The sequence below is a fragment of the Haliaeetus albicilla genome, chromosome 12, assembly GCF_947461875.1.
Source record: "Haliaeetus albicilla chromosome 12, bHalAlb1.1, whole genome shotgun sequence".
In the NCBI taxonomy this organism is placed as follows: domain Eukaryota; kingdom Metazoa; phylum Chordata; class Aves; order Accipitriformes; family Accipitridae; genus Haliaeetus; species Haliaeetus albicilla.
Genome location: NC_091494.1, coordinates 39327208 through 39344552, shown reverse-complemented (window position 1 = coordinate 39344552; position 17345 = coordinate 39327208). Strand labels below are relative to the sequence as shown.

The window sequence follows — 17345 nt, the reverse complement described above, 5'->3', positions numbered from 1 at the left end:
TGTAGTTCTGTTGGTTTCTTTTGAATAAAATGCATGTAATACTTTTGGCAGAATTGTGTGAAAAGACGGTGGACGTCCTCTATAGATAAAGCTATAGTATCATCTAACATTCATTCAAGGTTAAGGGTTTGAAAGTGCAGTTACTTCTTGTGGACCTAGAACAACATCTGCAGAATTTTACTTTACAATTACTACAGATTATTAGGTGTACCTTACAACAGGGGAGGCAGTAATAACCTGTGGCTCTGAAAACAGCTGGAGCAAATTCATGACCATTTAACATTCCCTGGACTGACTTTTGTGCTAAACTTCACAATATATCTGTACCTCATCAAGACATTCAGTTAGCGTTTGCTAAAGCGCAAAAGCAAGTGTCGTATCGCAACCACTTTCAGAGGTGAGGAAAACTGCCGCCCGCTGTTGCTAAACCATGGCCGGGTTTATTCTGGTAGATGAATTCTGCTGCTGTCTGTATCCTAGACGGAGGTTACTGGAGCCTTATCTGCATTTAGTGTGAGCCGCTTGCACTGTGCGATCCCTCTTCCTATTGAATCTCTTCACGTAGCTGCTGCTGCTTCTAAGCAAGCCATCCCCCGGCCTCAGGCGCCCTCGCAGGAACTGCAGCAGGTTTGCAGGGATCTGTCGTCTCTTGTGGTAGATCCGACCCATCACAATGTATCTGCTGCCTGCAAAATAAACGAGACTTCTGTGCTGTGAAGAAAGCACGGATTCATTCGCTATACTCGCTCTACGGGCAACAGATTTGCGAACAGATGGGAAGCTGTACCCTGCAGAAATATATCCTGAACGTGTGGCTCAGTACAGCGGCACCCTGAGCTTCAGTGGGACTTGTGGGTTGTGCTCGCATGGAAATAACGACTTACTGTGTTGTATTGCAATTAGAAGCTTTTTGGGGGAAATACTGGTGTTTGATAAACTTGCATTTCGAAGGCAAACTGGACTACTTACAAAGGCATCATCTTAAGCTCCTGGTTTTTGTTTTTTTCCTCAAACCTGAAAACTCTTGCAATCATTTTGGAACTGGATAAAGTTAAGAAAGGACTACGCTGCTACCTGACTTCTTCACACAGTTGCTTCTCCTCTGAAAATTTAGAGAAACTGGGAGGAAAAAAGCCCTCCAGTTTAACAGTAAATAGGGTGGGTTTTTTCTTTTCAAAATACCACAACAATGCAGGATAAGCCTATTAAACTAGGGCAGACTAAAATTGCACTGCATGCAGGACGAATAGTGGAATGGATTTAGCTGGAATTATTTACCAAGTTTAAAGTCTGGACATGGTTTACTGCAGTTTAAAGTATCCAAAACTAGAATGTGAACTCGAAAGAAGAAGCCATCAGGAGTAATGTACAGGCGACTCATCTTGTATAATCCATCGCTGTTTACCAAAAGCGTAATCAAGTGGATTCCATTCCCCACTCTTTCCATGTTATAAACAATTCCATTCACTGCTGTTTTAAGGGAGGGGGAAAAAAAAAAAAAAAAGCAAGCATCAGATTCCATATTTTGGTGGCAACTCAGGTTATATGTGAAGGCTCTCATTTAAAATGCTGTAAAGTAAGCATCAGCAGAAATTCTTTGGCTCAGTAGTGGGCAGCCTTGGAAGTAGGTTCCTTCAAATAATCATATTTGATGAGGTCATCACCTTAGTTTTTGCTGAGTTAATAACCTTCTTATGCTTTACAGGTCTGAGCTGTTTCTCAGTCAAGTTTATAAGATGTTGCAAAATAAAGTGATGGTTTTAGTACTGTTTTCCATCCCAACATAGAAAAAGTGGACATATTTACCTAACAAAGTAAAATTTTCAAATGTAAAACTTCACAATGAAGTACAAAGCTAACCTGCTAATGAAACACTTCAGCTTTTGAAAGAAAAGGCCCTTGTCATACCAAGCAGCAAGGGCACCAAGTAGGCAGTGTTGTACACTCAGACAATCACTTCATGCTGTCCACCCAATTTCTGGTTTTAACAAGTGCTGAGCTGACTGCAGGAATCAGAAAACAACAACCGCGTTAGGCAGTTAAGGCAAATAGGACTTCTGCAACTGGTGTGACACCTGCCTCATTGAGTGAGAACTTTGATTCATTCACTTATTCTTTAATCTGCACTGTAAACATGAAGAAACAAAAACCTCTTTCTGATCACTGCAACGGAACCTTGGCTGATCTGTTGCTCAGACTGTCTTTTTCCTACCCATCTCTTTCAATTTGAGAGATGAATGAGACCGCTATTTGTTACAGGCTGAAATAACAAAGGTCGGGTCGCTATAAGGCCTGCGTTTGACAGGAATGCATGAGAGTGATAAAAAATAAAGACTATAGCATTTGTAGAAAGCACTTCCTGACTTCTCCATTTAGAGAAAACAGATGTCTTGTAACGTGTTTATATTCTACAAATGGAAACATCTGTTACCACTAGGCATGTATTTCGCTTATCTCTTAAAATACTGTGAGAAAAAGTTGATATCTATTTTACAACTTCATAAGCGCAAGGCAAGATTTCAGTCAGAAAATGCGTGCTCTTAAACAGTCAGTACAAAAATGCCAGGCTATTTTCTACCATCTTTAGCTACATCAACTTGGACACAAGGACTAAAGACATTGAGTCCTAAGGAACATCAAGGAGAATCCTCTATAGAGAGAGGGTCACAGTTTTATTTTTGTTTGGTTTTCCATTTTATTTTCATTTGAAACTTTAGCCCCCAAAATCACAAACTTGCTCTAAATAGTAAGAGGTAAGTAACACAGCTACAATGTTTAATCTTAGAGTATCTAAACCAATTGGTCTTTTCGGTTCCGTTGATCAGCAGCAAGAATGCTCTCTTCTTCCGAGTGAAAAGTAGAGGAAATGGAAAAAAGAGCAATACTAGCCCAAGGCAGGGAAAGGGTAATGTAAGACTTGGTACTGTTCATCATTGTACATTTATAAACAGCTGCAATGGGTTCTTTTAGTGTACTTGGTAATTACTTAACATACTCAGTGAAACGCTATCTTAAAAGCAGAAGTGAAACATCAGTAATAGATGAACAACAGCAGCCTCTGCTTCGTCTCTGTGGTTCACAGAGGACACAACTTACCGAATTCACTTGCGCAGTAGGCCTCCACTTCGTCTCTCTCTTTCCTGCACTCAGTCAGACATGCCTTCTCCTTATCAGCATCTAGAACAGGCACATAGACTGAGGGACAGCAACGGGTCCTTTTGGGTATTTCATCCAAATTATGCCACCCAACCTTTGGAAAGCTCAGGGTATCCCTTGCCAGAGCAGCCTATCCCCTTACCTTTCTTCAGCGCACTGAAGTGGTACAGTAAGCTGGATGACTGGCGGTTGGTGACCCAGGAGGGTTTGGTGATCTTTTTGAAGAGATCAGTATGTTTATAGGGGATTATCTTGCCTGGTCGGTTGAAGTGGTCCAGCGTGTTAGGATCATCTGACTCCACTGCTCTAGAGTCTGGAAAAGGATGAGCCTCCACTAAGGATGTCATCTTTTGATAGGAAGATGCTGCGTGATGGAAGTGAGCTGACACGCTGTTGGCAGCCTCAGCCAGCCGTCTATCCGCGTGTTTTCTGTTTGCGTGGTTGAAGTCAAAGGCGGCAGGAGAAGGCCCTTCAGTCGGGCTCTCCAGAGGCAGAGCCCCTCCATACTGCAAAAGACATTTCCTCAGCCCTGTGCTGTTTTCTAGAGAAGGTTTGGTGCGTTTCTTTTTGTCTGACAAGAGGGAGATGATTTCAGGAGGTTTTGGCCGCTGCAGGTCAGTGGGAGGCAGAAGCCAGCGTTCTGTGTGATTCTCTCTGGTGCCGCTGGTGCCCCAGGCTGGCAGTTTGATTTGGCCAGGTGCAGCGTCTGCTGAACTATAAGCATCTTTGCTGACAGTCTGACTGGGTTTCTCAGCATAGGGCAGGGATCCTACATACAAAAAAAAAAAAAAAAAAGGAGAGAGCGAATTAGCATTTTAATTTTTTTATTCCTTGAATAGGAAGTGCCTGGCAGATTTGCGGCTCTAGTCCGTTATTGACGCCTTCAACAATAAGACAATGTAACTGATAAGTAGTTCAACAGATGAAATATAGTAGAGCTCCTCATTCTTCTCTACTCAGATATAGAAAGCCCAGTACAGAGAATGCAGCTGTGTGAGCAAAACACAGGAGATTTGCATTTTTACTTTATTATTGTTGCAAATTAAAAACATGTATAAACAAACCCTCTTCTCAAAAGCCTGAATCTCTAGGGAGCATCTGAGGAAGCAAGGTTCACATTGCCATTTGGGATGCTTGTTTAAAAGACCATGACAACAGAACTATTTGGTTTTCCCATCCATAGGACGCCTCATTGACAATGTCATCTGGACTCTTCAGTGGCTTTGGGCTTTGAATGCTACTAAAAAGATCTTTATCCACAGTTTTGGGTCTCTGACTTTTACACTAGAGTTGTATAGTAGCAATACCATAGTCTGGTAGCTAGGCTATTGCTGCTGAGTAACAATTATTTCAAGGCTTTTCTTAAGTTGAGAGGACAAGGGTTGAGAAAGACAGGAAGTGTCTGGGAACCTAGTGAAAAATGGAAAGGCTTAATGACATTGTTCACGCAAGCTGGACAGTCACAGAGGCCTTCATTTATACCTTCACCTTGATCACTTGGACCTCACAGATTAAAATGACCTTCCGTTTAGCCTGGGAAGAGAGAAATTTTCTTGCAGTTAATTTTCCTTTTACTTTAGTCCTTCACTGCATGCTTTTAGTTAGCCAGCACAGTTTTAAAACAGTTCACCCACACACAGCCGCCATCTGGGTGTTCACTGTCTGTGGTTAGCATCGTGTAGGAGGCTGATCCTAACTCCTTATGTGAAAAGAGATATTTGACATACACAGATGAACAACGTCCTGGTTTATCTTCTATAACTGACTCAACTGCTGACCTTGCCACTTCTCCCCCTTCGCTCTCACCAGCTGCTGTCATGGGAAAGATTCCCTGATATTTGGGCTGGCCACACATAAAGTCAAAAGAATGTCCATGAAGAAAGGGGTGGAAGAAGTCCAAGCTAAAGAAAGCAATAGGCAAGAGTGTTTTGGAGATGGTTCAATATGAATCTGTGAACTCTGAACAGGTGTTTTGGACTTAGTTTTGTAAGTATACTTTTCTACCAGTTTATCATGCCTTCTCAGTCGTGGATCATAACAAGAAATAGTTAATTTTTCTCTGCTTAATCTGTTAAGGACCTTGAGGTTCATTCCCTATACCAGGATATTCCTGTCTAGCTCTTGCAACTTAAGAAATACAACATAATCAGCTCCTGGACTTCTCTTTCCCAATGGAATAGATGTATATCTTATTTCTGTACCATCAATGAGGTACTAAAAAAAAAAACCAAACAAAAAAAAATCTGTTTAGGATAGCTTGCTGCAGACACATGTGACAGCACAGAGCATGTTGAAATAAATTAGAAATCTGGAGTTTACAGGTGAGAGGAAGGAGACTAAAAGGGAAAAGTCACATACAAATAAAAAATCTCAGATGCAGAAGCAAGTCAAACTTCAATTGCTGACTGATGGCTAGCAGGATACATGGCACCAGCTAGCTGCCTGCTTTTGGCAGGTGCTCTTAATTCTTTCAAATCCTGACAAATCAAATATTGCAATTTACACTCCCATCCCACAAACATGTTGAAATGTTTCTTTCCTGAACCCTTATATGATTACTGCTACCGTTTGCTGAAAAGACTACAGCTGAAGAGGGCTGCTCGGGCAAGAATTTGTACTAATGTGTTTAGCCTCCCCTGATACCAAAGGCAAATATGCCCCAGCCCCGCTTTGAATGTTAACAGACTTACCGGCCACTGAGCTGGAAGATGATCTAATGACAAAGCAGAAGAGCCAGAACACTTTGGTTGTCATTTTGAAGTAAAGTTTTTCCAGACTCAAAATGAACTGGAGTCTTTTATGCCCTTCCCCCGATTCATGCTAATGAGAGGCAGCCTTAGGGGAAACAGGAATCACTCACTGGACAACCCACTGGAGCAAGACCAAGCTGCTGCCGTCCCCGCTAGCCTCCCACTACCCCTGCCTAGGAGGAATGCACAGGGACACCCCCCTTCCCCATATACACGCAAGTCTATACTGCCTGCAGTCACCTGTGTTTCTGTGAATAACATATGGATATACGTTTTTAGCAACAGATTTTTATTTTGGGGGAAGGTCTTGCTTCCTATGGCATTTTGTAGAGAAAATCATACAGAACAAACAGGGGTTTACTCTATGTGGAGAACTACATTATAAAGTGCAATTGATAGATGCTGGAACATGCATCACCTCTGCAATTCAGTGTCTGTAAATGATGTGTGTTACAATGAAGCATATTTAGGTATTTCTGGCCATCTCCAGTCATGCAGCTGGTAATCTCCTCTTTAAGTTTAAGGAACCCTTTCCAGCGATTCTTTTCAGACTGAAAAATGCAGTAGTTGCTGTCCAGTCCAAGGTAAAGCTCTGCTGACCCCAGATACAGCTTTATTTTTAAATCTGTATTTGCTAACATGAAGAACTCTGCAAATTTTCATGCACAAAGCCCATCATGAATTAAGTAGGCTTATTGCTATGTTCCCAGTTGAAATGGGCGACCTTATTGCTAGACAAGATTTCCATTGTGACAGTTTATCTCACTAGCCGCTACTGGATGTTGTGAAAGTTAGTGAACTCATTCATGACTTTAAGGTGTGATGAACAACTTAAAAACCCCATAAAAGCACTATATCCCAGCTCCTGAAACCCACCCCCCAACAGAAAATCTACTCCTCAGTAATGCCCGTGTCATGCGGTCCAGCTATTGCCTAGTTCAAACACTGTTTGTTTTGTAGTGCCGTAATTAAGCAGTTTAATAGAATTCTTAAAAGTTCAGGGCTTTACCTCAAGCAGCTATGGGTGAAGATACAGAAAATTAGCCAGAATAGTATGCAAAATAAATGAAATTTTAACACACCTGTTACTCAGTGAGTTACGTTTCTGCTGCAGCATTTATTTATCTTTATTTTTCCTCTGTTATTTTAAACATTTTAATTCCAAAAGTATCCTAAGATAGCTACTACAGAAACAGGAATTTAAACTAAGGATGAGGTGAGCTCATATGTTCCTTTTGTACCTCATCTCCCGCTCAACCAGTGTGCGTACCCGCAGCAAGGGAGAGAAGTCGGGAGCGTGACAGGCTCACTCGCGCTGTTGAGGGTTGTGCTGAGGATGGGTGGATGGATGCAGGCGTGAGTGTCCTGCAGACCTTCTGTGCTCCAGGGAGTTTTCTGTTTAAATTAGCTGGTAGCGTAACTCAACCTGTATTAATGTATGACTGTATCCGCATTAATGAGGCTCTTTACTTGGACAGGATCTTGATTAGAAGGACAGTCGGAGCGTCTGGAGTATTTCTACCGTTCAAGAAGCTACAGGCATGCCAGCAGCAGCGGAGAGGGGGGGAAAAGCTTTCCCGGTCTGAGGAAAACAGGGAGCGAGAGCGCAATGGCCACATCCTAGCCCCAGAGACTGCAGACAGCTGCCCTGGCAGGAGTTACACCTACAGCCTGAGCTTCCCTCGCGTGTTTATTACCACAACGGCTCTGGAGGACTCCACGGTGCGAGACCCAGACACGCGACCCCCCGCCGGGACACTTGGCGACGGCCCCCGCTCCCCGGCCAGCCCGCCCTCACGGCCGCCCCGGGATCAGGCCCGCGGCTCCTGGAGGACAACTAACCGCCCGCTCCTGTGAGGCAGCCGGGGACACTCACCCGCCACACGGCTACGTCTGCGGCGGCCAAGGCGACGCCCGCTCCGGCCGCCTCACGCCCTCGTCCTCCTGTCAGAGAGACGGGCCCCGGGGCTGAGGCGCAGGATCCCCGCGGGAAGGAGGGAGACGGAGGAGGCGGCACCGGGCTCGGTGGCGCCTGGGAAGGGCCGTGGTGGCGGCGAGCAGGGCGGGCGCCCCCCTGACAGGGCGGCGGTTGCGGCGGGCCGCGGCTGAGGGAATTTGAGGCCGCGCCGGGGGCTCGTCCCGGCGGCAGAGCGGGTTGCTGGCTCCGTTTCGGCTCTTCCCCGGCGGCTGCGGGCGGCGCGGCTAAAAGTGTTTTGAGGTGGGGGGAGCGGTGCGGGTAGGCGATAATAACGTACTGCGCTGCGCGGCAGCAGATGGCCGGGCAGCCTCCGCGCTGGATCCACAAAACGTCTACAGTACGACCCAGATGGGACTCGAACCCACAATCCCCAGCTCCGGAGGCTGATGCCTTATCCATTAGGCCACTGGGTCACCCAGCAAAAGCTGCGAGCGCCGCGCAGTAAGAGCCCCGCCCGGCCGGCGCTGGCTCCGCCCCTAAGCGAGTTTGCACGTTCTCCTTGCTCGTGACCAGCAGGCCCCGCCCTCCCGTTCTTTACCCCTCCCCTCCAGGGCTCCGCCCCCCCGCCCCACCCTCCTTGCACACCATTGGGCCCGGCGCTGTCCTCCCCGACGGGCCTCGAGGCCCCGCCCTCCAACGTCACGCGAACCCGGGCTGCCGCTGCCTTCAGGGGGTGGGCTCGTGCTCTCAGTTCCCCCCTTCCCGCCTCACGCGGGCGCGCGGCCTGTCACGCGCGGCCCCCACTCTCCGTCCCTCAGGCGCGTCCCCGCCTCAGGCGATCGGCTTCCAGCCGCAGCCGCCCTTCTCCGGGGACCCTCGCCTTTAAACCCTTCCCCTCACGGGTCTCCTCACGTCCGGCTTCACGCCGCCTTCCCGCTCCTGCCGCTGGCTCCTGAGCCGCGCTGCCGTTAGCTCCGCTGCCTCCCATCGGCTCCACGCGCGGCTTCCTCCCCTCACGGCCCTTGTTCCCTCTCCCCGTTACCTCAGCCCCAGCTTAGCCACTGTGGGGTCGTTCGCCCCCAGGCTGTCCAGCCTCCCTCCACCCCTCTGTGGCTTTCCCGTACTGATAGCAGCCCCTCAAGCCGTGACACCTCTTTCCCGCCCCATGGCACGTTCACCCCGTGTCGGCCTGCAGCACCTCGTACGTGGCCACCTCGAGCTCTCCCTGCCCTGGAACACACATCCCTGCGCTCTCCTTGTCTCCTTCATCCAGGTTATGCTGCTCCAGACGGCACGCTTCCCGGCAATTCATGACCTGGCGGACTTCCTTCGCACAGGCCCTCCGATCCTTCTGCACGCCAGGTGTTTTACCTCAGTTTCTACTTTTGAGCTGCTCTTTTTCTGTCAGACTAGCCCCTTTCAGTATCTCTGTTTGTGAATGATGTGCTTTCTCTTCTCTTGACTTCCCTACTCCTGCTTAAATGTTCTTGTGATGTTTTTATTTTACAAAGCTCGGAACTGTAAGGCCCAAAAACCGCTATGTAAAATGTCACTGGTAGTTCCTCCTCTGCATACATCTTTGTCAACTACTGTGTGCATCTACAGTTCAGTATAAATGGTTTAATGTAATGGTTTAACACACAGATGTATCAATGTGCGTCTCTGACGCTTCTCTGCCCTGAATTGTACATTATATGTGTGGAAATGCCTGAATTGCTGGCAGAGTCATGTTTTTCCCCCCAGGTTTTATGGTTTGAATTACATCTCCTGTGAAACAGGGTCTGCTTTTGTATTCCGTCCCTTGCAAATAGGCCAAACGCATCTGAAACAATCCCCAATCTGTCGATTTGCTGGACATGCCACAAAGGCAGGCATACTTTTTTTGTCATTCAGTACGATTTAATTTTGATCAGTCCGGGTTGCTGTTGAATTGGTGTTCTTTAAATTCCTGGGCACCACGTTTCTCGGAGACAATGCAGGGAGTCTCAGGAAAAGCCTGCGGTGACCTGACGGTTACTGAGGTAGAAATTAGGCTGTATGTAAAGAAAAGGCATGTCACTGCCCCAAACCGCTCAGAGCCTGAAAAATCTCCCTTTTCTCACCCCATCGGGGGGGTGCAAACCTCCCGCCGACCATCCTACTCTCGTTCCCCGGTTGAGCCGGCCCCCCTGTGAAACTACAAATCCCGGCATGCCACGCGCCGTCTCCCGGCGAGGAGCCCCGGGGTTTTGCCTGCACCGTCCCTGCGCGTTGAATGCCGGGAGTTGTAGTGTCGAGGGGGGGGACGGGTATTTGAATACGTGACGCCCGGTCTGCTCTTCCGGGAGCACGGTGGAGATTCGTTTCCCCTTCCCCGCGAGACGAGCTGCATTTCAAACCGGCCAATCGGAAGGTTGCTATGGCTCGAACTGGCCAATGGCAGGGCGAGGGCGCGGGAAATTTAAATCCCGCCTGGAGCGGCCGGCGGCAGTGGCGGTGTGCTCGCAGGTTGGGAGCGGCGCGGTGGCTTGTGCGCGGATCCCGCGGCGGAGGTGGCCGGCTGCGGGGGCGGGAAGGAAGGGAAGGGGAGCCTGTGGCAGCGGTCGAGCCGTGTATGGGTCAGCGGGGGTGCAGGCCGTGCGTTGGGCTGTCAGAAGGGACTGGGCTCCGCCGGCGGTAGGGGCAGGTCGGCAGTCCCTATGGGGGGGGGGGGGGGGTCTCTCCGGAGCCTTTCGGGTCTCCACGGTCACAGGCCACTGCATGGAATGGGGCGTCCCAGAGCAGGCTGTGCGTTGCGGCTGAGCTGTGGCCGAAATGAAGCCGGTCCTTATGCAGTGGGTCACCTCGGAGCTGGCCAAGGTGCAGGGGCCTGCTTCCTTAGCAGCGTAGCTGCTACTATGTGCCGCTGGCTGTATCGGTACAGCAACCACCACCACCCCCATCCCCCGGGAGGGGTCTTCCCAGTACGGGATCTCGCTGTTCCCATCAAAAGGGGTCGGGGTGGGACTGGGTGGGGGTGCCTGTGCGGTGTAGGTATATGACACAGTGAAGATAGTGTTTAAAAGTGTGTGCGCTGCCTATAGGAAGTAAAACCAATCTTGCTCCTAAAAACAATGACTCTGATAATGTTTGTGGCTGGAAGTGCCTTAAAACAATGTATGTGTGTCTACTGCTTTTGTGTTAGTGCTAGAACTTACTGTGACATCTAGGTGTTTAAAGAGGCAGCTGTTAAGATACTAGTATTTCTGATCAAGTCAGAGGCCATTGTTGTATCCACTATGGACAAATGTCTCTCATTCTCAAGTATTGATCCCAGTTTTTAAATTTAAGTCTTGTGGAGTAAACTTGCTGTTCATTTGCTCTGTTTTCAGGCTTGTTTTTATCTGTTTCTCTCAAAAATCTAATAAGCAAGATGTCTACTAATGAGAATGCCAATACAGCAGCAGCTCGACTAAACAGATTCAAGAACAAAGGAAAGGATACTACAGTGAGTATTTTGATGCAATTAGTACTTTAGCTAGCCATCATCTCTTTAAACATGAGTTGTAAAAGCCAAGAATTTACTATGAATGTATGTCCTCCAGGAAATGAGAAGGCGGCGTATTGAAGTCAATGTAGAGCTGAGGAAAGCTAAGAAAGATGACCAGATGCTTAAAAGAAGAAATGTTAGCACTTTACCAGATGATGCCACTTCTCCCCTTCAGGAAAATAGGAGCAATCAGGTAAGTAGGTACTTTGAACAGGCATGCTCGGAGGTCTTGCAATATAAGCTTATGCAGCCACTCTAGTAGGAATCCCTTCTCATGTGGGGGACAGCACTACTACATATGCATTACCATCTTAAGTCTGTACTACCAACTCCAATGGACAACACTCAAAATGTAGTTTAGCCAGTTGTGTTTAAGCCTAGTATAAGAGTGGTGTGAAGCACTTGATTAAAAAAAGCTTTCAGTAGTTCAGATAACTGTAGACAAAGCTGCAGCTGATGAGGTTTTGGAGTATCACGTAGTGGTACAATCCTTTAATAAAGGAAGTGGTTGTAAACTGGGGTCTATTCATAGTATTGTATAGAAGGCCTCTGTGGTCATGATGACACATGCCTCTCTCAACAAAGCATTCATGTAACTTTTTATTGTACAGGTTTCAGCACACTGGTCAGTTGAAGAAATAGTCAGAGGAGTTAATAGTAATAATATGGAGCTTCAGCTACAGGCTACTCAAGCTGCCAGGTAAGGAGTTTAGAGGTAACCAATTTGGCTGTGCAAGCCAGTAACTAGACAAGGTAAAAGAACTGGCTTATAAGCCTAAGTGTCTGCTTATGGCAGCAGCTGTGGCTCTTATCAGACAGTATTTCAACAAGCACCTGAGTCAACCTTATATACAATGTTTAGGTACACTTAACTTAGTCATAATTTTATTGAAACCATGTGGCTTTTGAATATTTGAAGTGCCTGAACATTTTACTAGGAAGTAGTAATTCTTTCTAGTGGTTTTGAGGTGGCAAAATAAACAGTAGTCCATCTTAGAGTTGTAGGAGTAATAATAGTAAACCCTTTGTTATAGCAAAATAATATCTTTTAAACTGTTAATAACTGACTGCAATATTTGAGTGCAGTGATCTACCTTAGAATAATGTGAACAGTAGATGACTGGGGTTTGAAGTATGCCAAGTTTTGTTTCTCTTTCCAAATCTAAAATCTCTTTTTTGCAAGCTTGTATATTGCTGCAGTGCTGCTTCTGGCAGTCATTAACCTCTCTCTGCTGAGAAACCTCTAGCAAGTCAGATGTATTATGACTCTTGCATGTCTGCTTTATTTCAGAGTCTGAACAGAACCTCTCATGTAGTGAAGACATGCCAAAACCAATATTAACAGAGGTTAAGGAAGCTAGCATTCAGCTTGTCTGTAGCTTGTCTGTATTTCTCCTTTGTGTTGCGTTGCCTTCTCTAAATGTTAAGGCAATGCTAAACCTTTTCTTTTTTTAAATATGGATTTTTTTAGACTATTTAATCTGTTGTTCAGATCTCTGCAAGCAAAAATAATGCTTTCTGTTTGTCTTCCTCCTTAGGAAACTCCTCTCAAGAGAGAAGCAGCCCCCAATAGACAACATAATTCGGGCTGGTTTGATTCCAAAGTTTGTCTCCTTCTTGGGTAGAGCAGACTGTAGTCCTATTCAGTTTGAATCTGCCTGGGCGCTTACCAACATTGCTTCTGGCACGTCGGAACAAACAAAGGCAGTAGTAGATGGAGGGGCTATTCCAGCCTTTATTTCACTATTGGCCTCCCCCCATACTCACATTAGTGAACAGGCTGTGTGGGCATTAGGAAATATTGCAGGTATGTCACTATGCTAGACAACTCTATTTCAGACCTTATTTAAGATAGGAGGACATTACTACTTACATGTCATGCAGCATGCTGAGCTTCTTGGGAGTTCTGCCTTAATGGTTTTCAAGTAAAGACATGCTCTGCGATGTAGAGTATGTTACAGACAATTCTGTATCTTCAGACCTGGTATAAGATGTCTTATGCAATCCCTGGCAACCTGTGGGTTGGATTATGTGGATTGCTTCCATATTTCAGTTCAATTTTGACAGAGCTACATAACCATGCTACAACATAGGGCTTTTTAACATATCTCACTTGATGTCTTTGTGACTTATCAGTGAGCTCTGCTCTGTGTGTTGACTAGAAGGGGGAAGGGAGGAAGCAGATGGCTCACATAATTGTGTATGTGATGGCCAATAATCCTTGCTTTGAAGCAGCTACTTGCTGATGTGAAAGTACAATGTACTGAAGTTTCTCATGCACCTTTCAGGATTACGTGATCTGCCAGTGTTGGATCCCATTCTTAAAAAAAAAAACACAAAAAACAAACCTGGTCAAAATTAATAATATAGTTAAATATTTAATTTGCTGTATTGTTTCCAACAGCTCTGCCTTAGAGAACAGTGAATATTCAAAATATTGAGCTCAATAAAAGCCTTGTTTGATTGGAGTTTTCTTAAAGTTTGTCCTTAGAGTTTTTTAAACTCAGTTATAAGGTATTTTTGTACTTTGTAGTAGAAGAATTCAAACTTTGACATTCCATCAGCATTATACTATAAAACTCAGTCATGCAACCAATGATTATAATGCATTTGAAGTTCCATATTATGGGAAGAGCTCTGTTCTAGTGGTAGGGCTTAGATAGGTTTTCAAAGAAACATGCAAGTCCCTGCTTAGTTATGAACTCTAAGACAAGCTGTATAGAAAACATATGCTAAATTACCTCTTTTTTTTCCAACAGAAAAAAAAATTAAGCTCAGTGGTTTAATTAGAAAAACACATGCTTGTCATATGACTTAACCATGGCAGTAGTTCTTTTGTCCTGTTTTTTCTTCTTATTTTATCTAGCCCTTATTAAGCAGTAGAAGAATTCATCCTCTAACACATAATGATTCTGCATGCACATGTCCCTCTATTCTGGTCTTCAGCTGGCTATTTTTCTTGTTTTCTCAGGGGATGGCTCTGCCTATAGAGATCTTGTTATTAAATTTGGTGCAATTGAGCCACTGCTGAGTCTACTAGCTGTTCCTGATCTCTCTTCCCTGGCTGTAAGTGTGCAGTATGATTCAAGTTACAATTGCTAATAAGTGAGTAAAAGAGCTCAAGTATGCTAATCATTTATTTCAACTCTTGCAGTCTGGATATTTACGCAATGTTACTTGGACCCTGTCAAACCTGTGTCGTAATAAGAATCCTGCACCACCCATAGAAGCTATTGAGCAGATTCTTCCAACTCTTGTTCGCCTCTTGCACCATGATGATCATGAGGTGTTAGCAGACACATGCTGGGCACTTTCCTACTTAACAGATGGTTCCAATGACAGGATAGAAGTTGTAGTGAAAACTGGATTGGTGCCACAACTTGTGAAACTCTTGGGATGTAGTGAACTGCCAATAATGGTAAGCTATCAGGCATGCAGATTACTATTGCTTGATTTTAAGTTGTGAATAAAACTGCAGTTAGAATAGGGTCCATTTAACTGAATGGTTCTTTTCATACCTAAATTGGATGCTTGTTCTAGGTCTTGTGTGGGTAAGACTTGAGCTTCTATCTTGCCTGGAGACTGCCCCATGTGAGACATAGACTATTGCTGTCGATGACTATCGAGCTTCTTTACTTAATCATTGGATTTAACACACAGGCCAGCACAACAGTCAACATCCTTTAAAGCTTGTTTTTAACTCTAAACTACTGTTGCAAATCCAAATTCCAGGGACAGTGTTTAGAAGCGGGCTCTGTGCATGCTATAGTTATAGTACAATAAAACTGCATTGGTACTTAAATGGTTTTCCTAAGCTCTGTCATGGGTAGTTGTTTGCAAATTGGCCTTGGAAAGCGTGCAGTCTTAGCATGCTTAATGTCTGCAAATGTAATGCTAATGAGGAGCTTAAAACTCACCAGTACATAGCATATCATGCTGTTGACTGGGAAGACTAGAGTGGAGGGACATCAAATATGGCTGTACTCGTTCAAACACAGATTAGATGATAGCAGTTTTCCTAAGTACTATTTTCATATTTGTTTCAGACTCCTTCATTAAGAGCCATAGGAAACATTGTCACTGGTACTGATGAACAGACACAGATTGTTATTGACTCGGGAGCACTATCTGTTTTTCCAAGTCTCCTTTCTCATCACAAGAACAACATTCAGAAAGAAGCAGCATGGACTATGTCCAACATCACTGCTGGGCGTCAGGACCAGATTCAGCGAGTTGTAGACCATGGTCTTGTGCCTTATCTCATTGGTATTCTGAGGAAGGTAAAGAAAAACTATTTACTATGTTGAGGCTTTTGCTGTTACTACTACTATCTGTGTTCAAATACCCTGCTTTTACCTTCACAGGGGGATTTCAAATCTCAAAAAGAAGCTGTGTGGGCTGTGACTAACTACACAAGTGGTGGAACAATTGACCAGATCGTGTATCTTGTTCAGGCTGGTGTTGTTGAACCCCTACTGAATCTCCTCTCAGCTAAAGACAGCAAAACTGTGCTAGTTATCCTGGATGCTATTTCTAATATCTTCTTGGTATGTGGATGCAGTATATTCAATCATTGTCCATGTTGTTGCTAATGGTTCTCCAGCAGTTGGTGCCGGATCTCTTTCCTGAGGTTATTCCATGCTTATCTGTTGCAGGCTGCTGAGAAGATTAATGAGACTGAAAAACTTTGCCTCATGATTGAGGAGTGTGGGGGTCTAGACAAAATTGAAGCTCTCCAGTCGCATGAAAATGAACAAGTGTACAAAGCCTCGTCCACCCTGATTGAGAAATATTTCTCAGCAGAAGTAAGTGGCTGCAGGATAACATATTTTTTTCCCCCACTTATCTTCTATTCCAGCATTTTCTATTCTAGTACTGACTAGTAGGTTAAAATGCTACTGCTCTTTCAAAACTCTTTTCTTTTTCTTCTAGGAGGAGGAAGACCAAAATGTTGTACCAGAATCTACTGCTGCCAGCTACACTTTCCAAATTCAGGGCAATACTCCAGATACTTTCAACTTCTAGATCTTGCGCATATTGCAACCACCTACAAGTCATTTGGCACACAAATGACTGCCACCTCTTTGTCTTAATAGTTCCTCTTGTTTTTACTGTGGTTTTTATGTGACCTGTAGCACTTTGTCTAACTGAAACATACTTGAACAGTTCACAACTGTACATATGTGAATTTCTAACTGTAAACTTCATTCTTTGACATACTTGTAAATACTTGTTCTCTTTCTGGCTCTTACTGTCCCTGTCAGGGATAAGGATGTAAGCGGGCAATACCGGCTTCTCACAAAGCATGAGCCACTAGTTTGCAAGCCTCTTCATAACCTATTACATTCTACATAACCTATTGCTGTAATCAGTACACTGAGTAGGCTTCCAAAGAGGATTTTTATTTGATGTTCAATAAAGTGATATCAATACATCACTGAACTGTGTTAGTTGTTCTCTTAAGGTGACTGATAAGTATATTCAATCAAAAATGTGTAATGGCAAGAATGCAGGTCTAACAATGAGAGAATCAATGATGAAGATGGTGGTTGTAAAACAGCTTAGTCACACCAAGCTCTGACTTCTGCATGTAGCTGCCTTCTGTTAGTGCAGAACAAATGAATTGCTGCTTGTCTCTAGACATCTCTTACAGAAATCTGATTTGTTCTACTCTGTTCCTAACTCAGCTAAACTATCTTCTGCCTTATGGAGAAATATTTGAAGACTGTAGTAGCAGTACTTAACTGCAAGGAATAGTGTGGAGGAGGGGTAAGTTAACCAATTGTAAGTATGTTCAGGTAGCCTTAGCATAGGAAATGCTTTGGAGCAATTGTCTGCTTTAGAGAGCAAAAATGAAGGCCTCATCTTGGAATCAATTGATTGTCCCTTTACTTCTAAAATCCTTACAGTAACCTACTCTGTCTCTAAATGTGGTTGTGTAGGGTGAGGATTTAGGTGGGGGGGGAGGGTAGGGGGTGGAGAGGAAGAACTGTAGTCCAGTTTTCCAGCTTTC

The 17345-nt window shown here is 44.9% G+C and overlaps 2 protein-coding genes and 1 non-coding gene across 6 annotated transcripts; 1 reads left to right on the top strand and 2 right to left on the bottom strand.

The window, feature by feature from the left end:
* On the bottom strand, positions 1–7679 carry C12H17orf58 (chromosome 12 C17orf58 homolog). 3 transcript variants are annotated; one of them, XM_069799325.1, is made up of 5 exons: positions 7177–7679; positions 3299–3925; positions 3097–3177; positions 1279–1470; positions 1–686 (listed from the first exon to the last, which is right to left on the bottom strand). In XM_069799325.1, exons 2-5 carry the CDS (start codon positions 3501–3503, stop codon positions 499–501), a joined length of 666 nt encoding a protein of 221 aa, XP_069655426.1. In that variant the 5' UTR covers positions 3504–3925; positions 7177–7679; the 3' UTR covers positions 1–498. The 3 variants fall into 3 exon arrangements, with proteins under 3 accessions (XP_069655426.1, XP_009924174.2, XP_069655425.1); XM_009925872.2 differs by lacking the exon at positions 7177–7679 and adding an exon at positions 5847–5995; XM_069799324.1 differs by lacking the exons at positions 1279–1470; positions 7177–7679 and adding an exon at positions 5847–6042.
* A 545-nt stretch (positions 7680–8224) lies between these two features.
* TRNAR-CCG (transfer RNA arginine (anticodon CCG)) lies at positions 8225–8297 on the bottom strand. The gene has a single exon. It is a non-coding gene; the product is annotated as a tRNA-Arg (tRNA).
* A 431-nt stretch (positions 8298–8728) lies between these two features.
* KPNA2 (karyopherin subunit alpha 2) lies at positions 8729–16769 on the top strand. 2 transcript variants are annotated; one of them, XM_069799323.1, is made up of 11 exons: positions 8729–9186; positions 11175–11290; positions 11388–11525; positions 11944–12032; positions 12871–13139; positions 14304–14398; positions 14487–14750; positions 15379–15612; positions 15697–15879; positions 15988–16137; positions 16265–16769. In XM_069799323.1, the coding sequence occupies exons 1-11, from the start codon at positions 9135–9137 to the stop codon at positions 16355–16357; spliced, it is 1683 nt and encodes a 560-aa protein (XP_069655424.1). In that variant the 5' UTR covers positions 8729–9134; the 3' UTR covers positions 16358–16769. The 2 variants fall into 2 exon arrangements, with proteins under 2 accessions (XP_069655424.1, XP_069655423.1); XM_069799322.1 differs by lacking the exon at positions 8729–9186 and adding an exon at positions 10262–10355.
* The last annotated feature ends 576 nt before the right edge of the window (positions 16770–17345 follow it).

Bases quoted from the DNA above. Each gene is read 5' to 3' on its own strand.
- C12H17orf58 (XM_009925872.2), bottom strand. From the start codon at position 5,910: ATGACAACCAAAGTGTTCTGGCTCTTCTGCTTTGTCATTAGATCATCT. The intron at 3,926-5,846 runs GTAAGTCTGTTA...TTTTGTATGTAG, and splicing joins ATCTTCCAGCTCAGTGGCCG to GATCCCTGCCCTATGCTGAG. The intron at 1,471-3,096 runs GTAAGTTGTGTC...CCCTTAAAACAG, and splicing joins CTACTGCGCAAGTGAATTCG to CAGTGAATGGAATTGTTTAT.
- KPNA2 (XM_069799323.1), top strand. From the start codon at position 9,135: ATGACCTGGCGGACTTCCTTCGCACAGGCCCTCCGATCCTTCTGCACG. The intron at 9,187-11,174 runs GTGTTTTACCTC...CTCTGTTTTCAG, and splicing joins CCGATCCTTCTGCACGCCAG to GCTTGTTTTTATCTGTTTCT. The intron at 13,140-14,303 runs GTATGTCACTAT...TTGTTTTCTCAG, and splicing joins GGCATTAGGAAATATTGCAG to GGGATGGCTCTGCCTATAGA.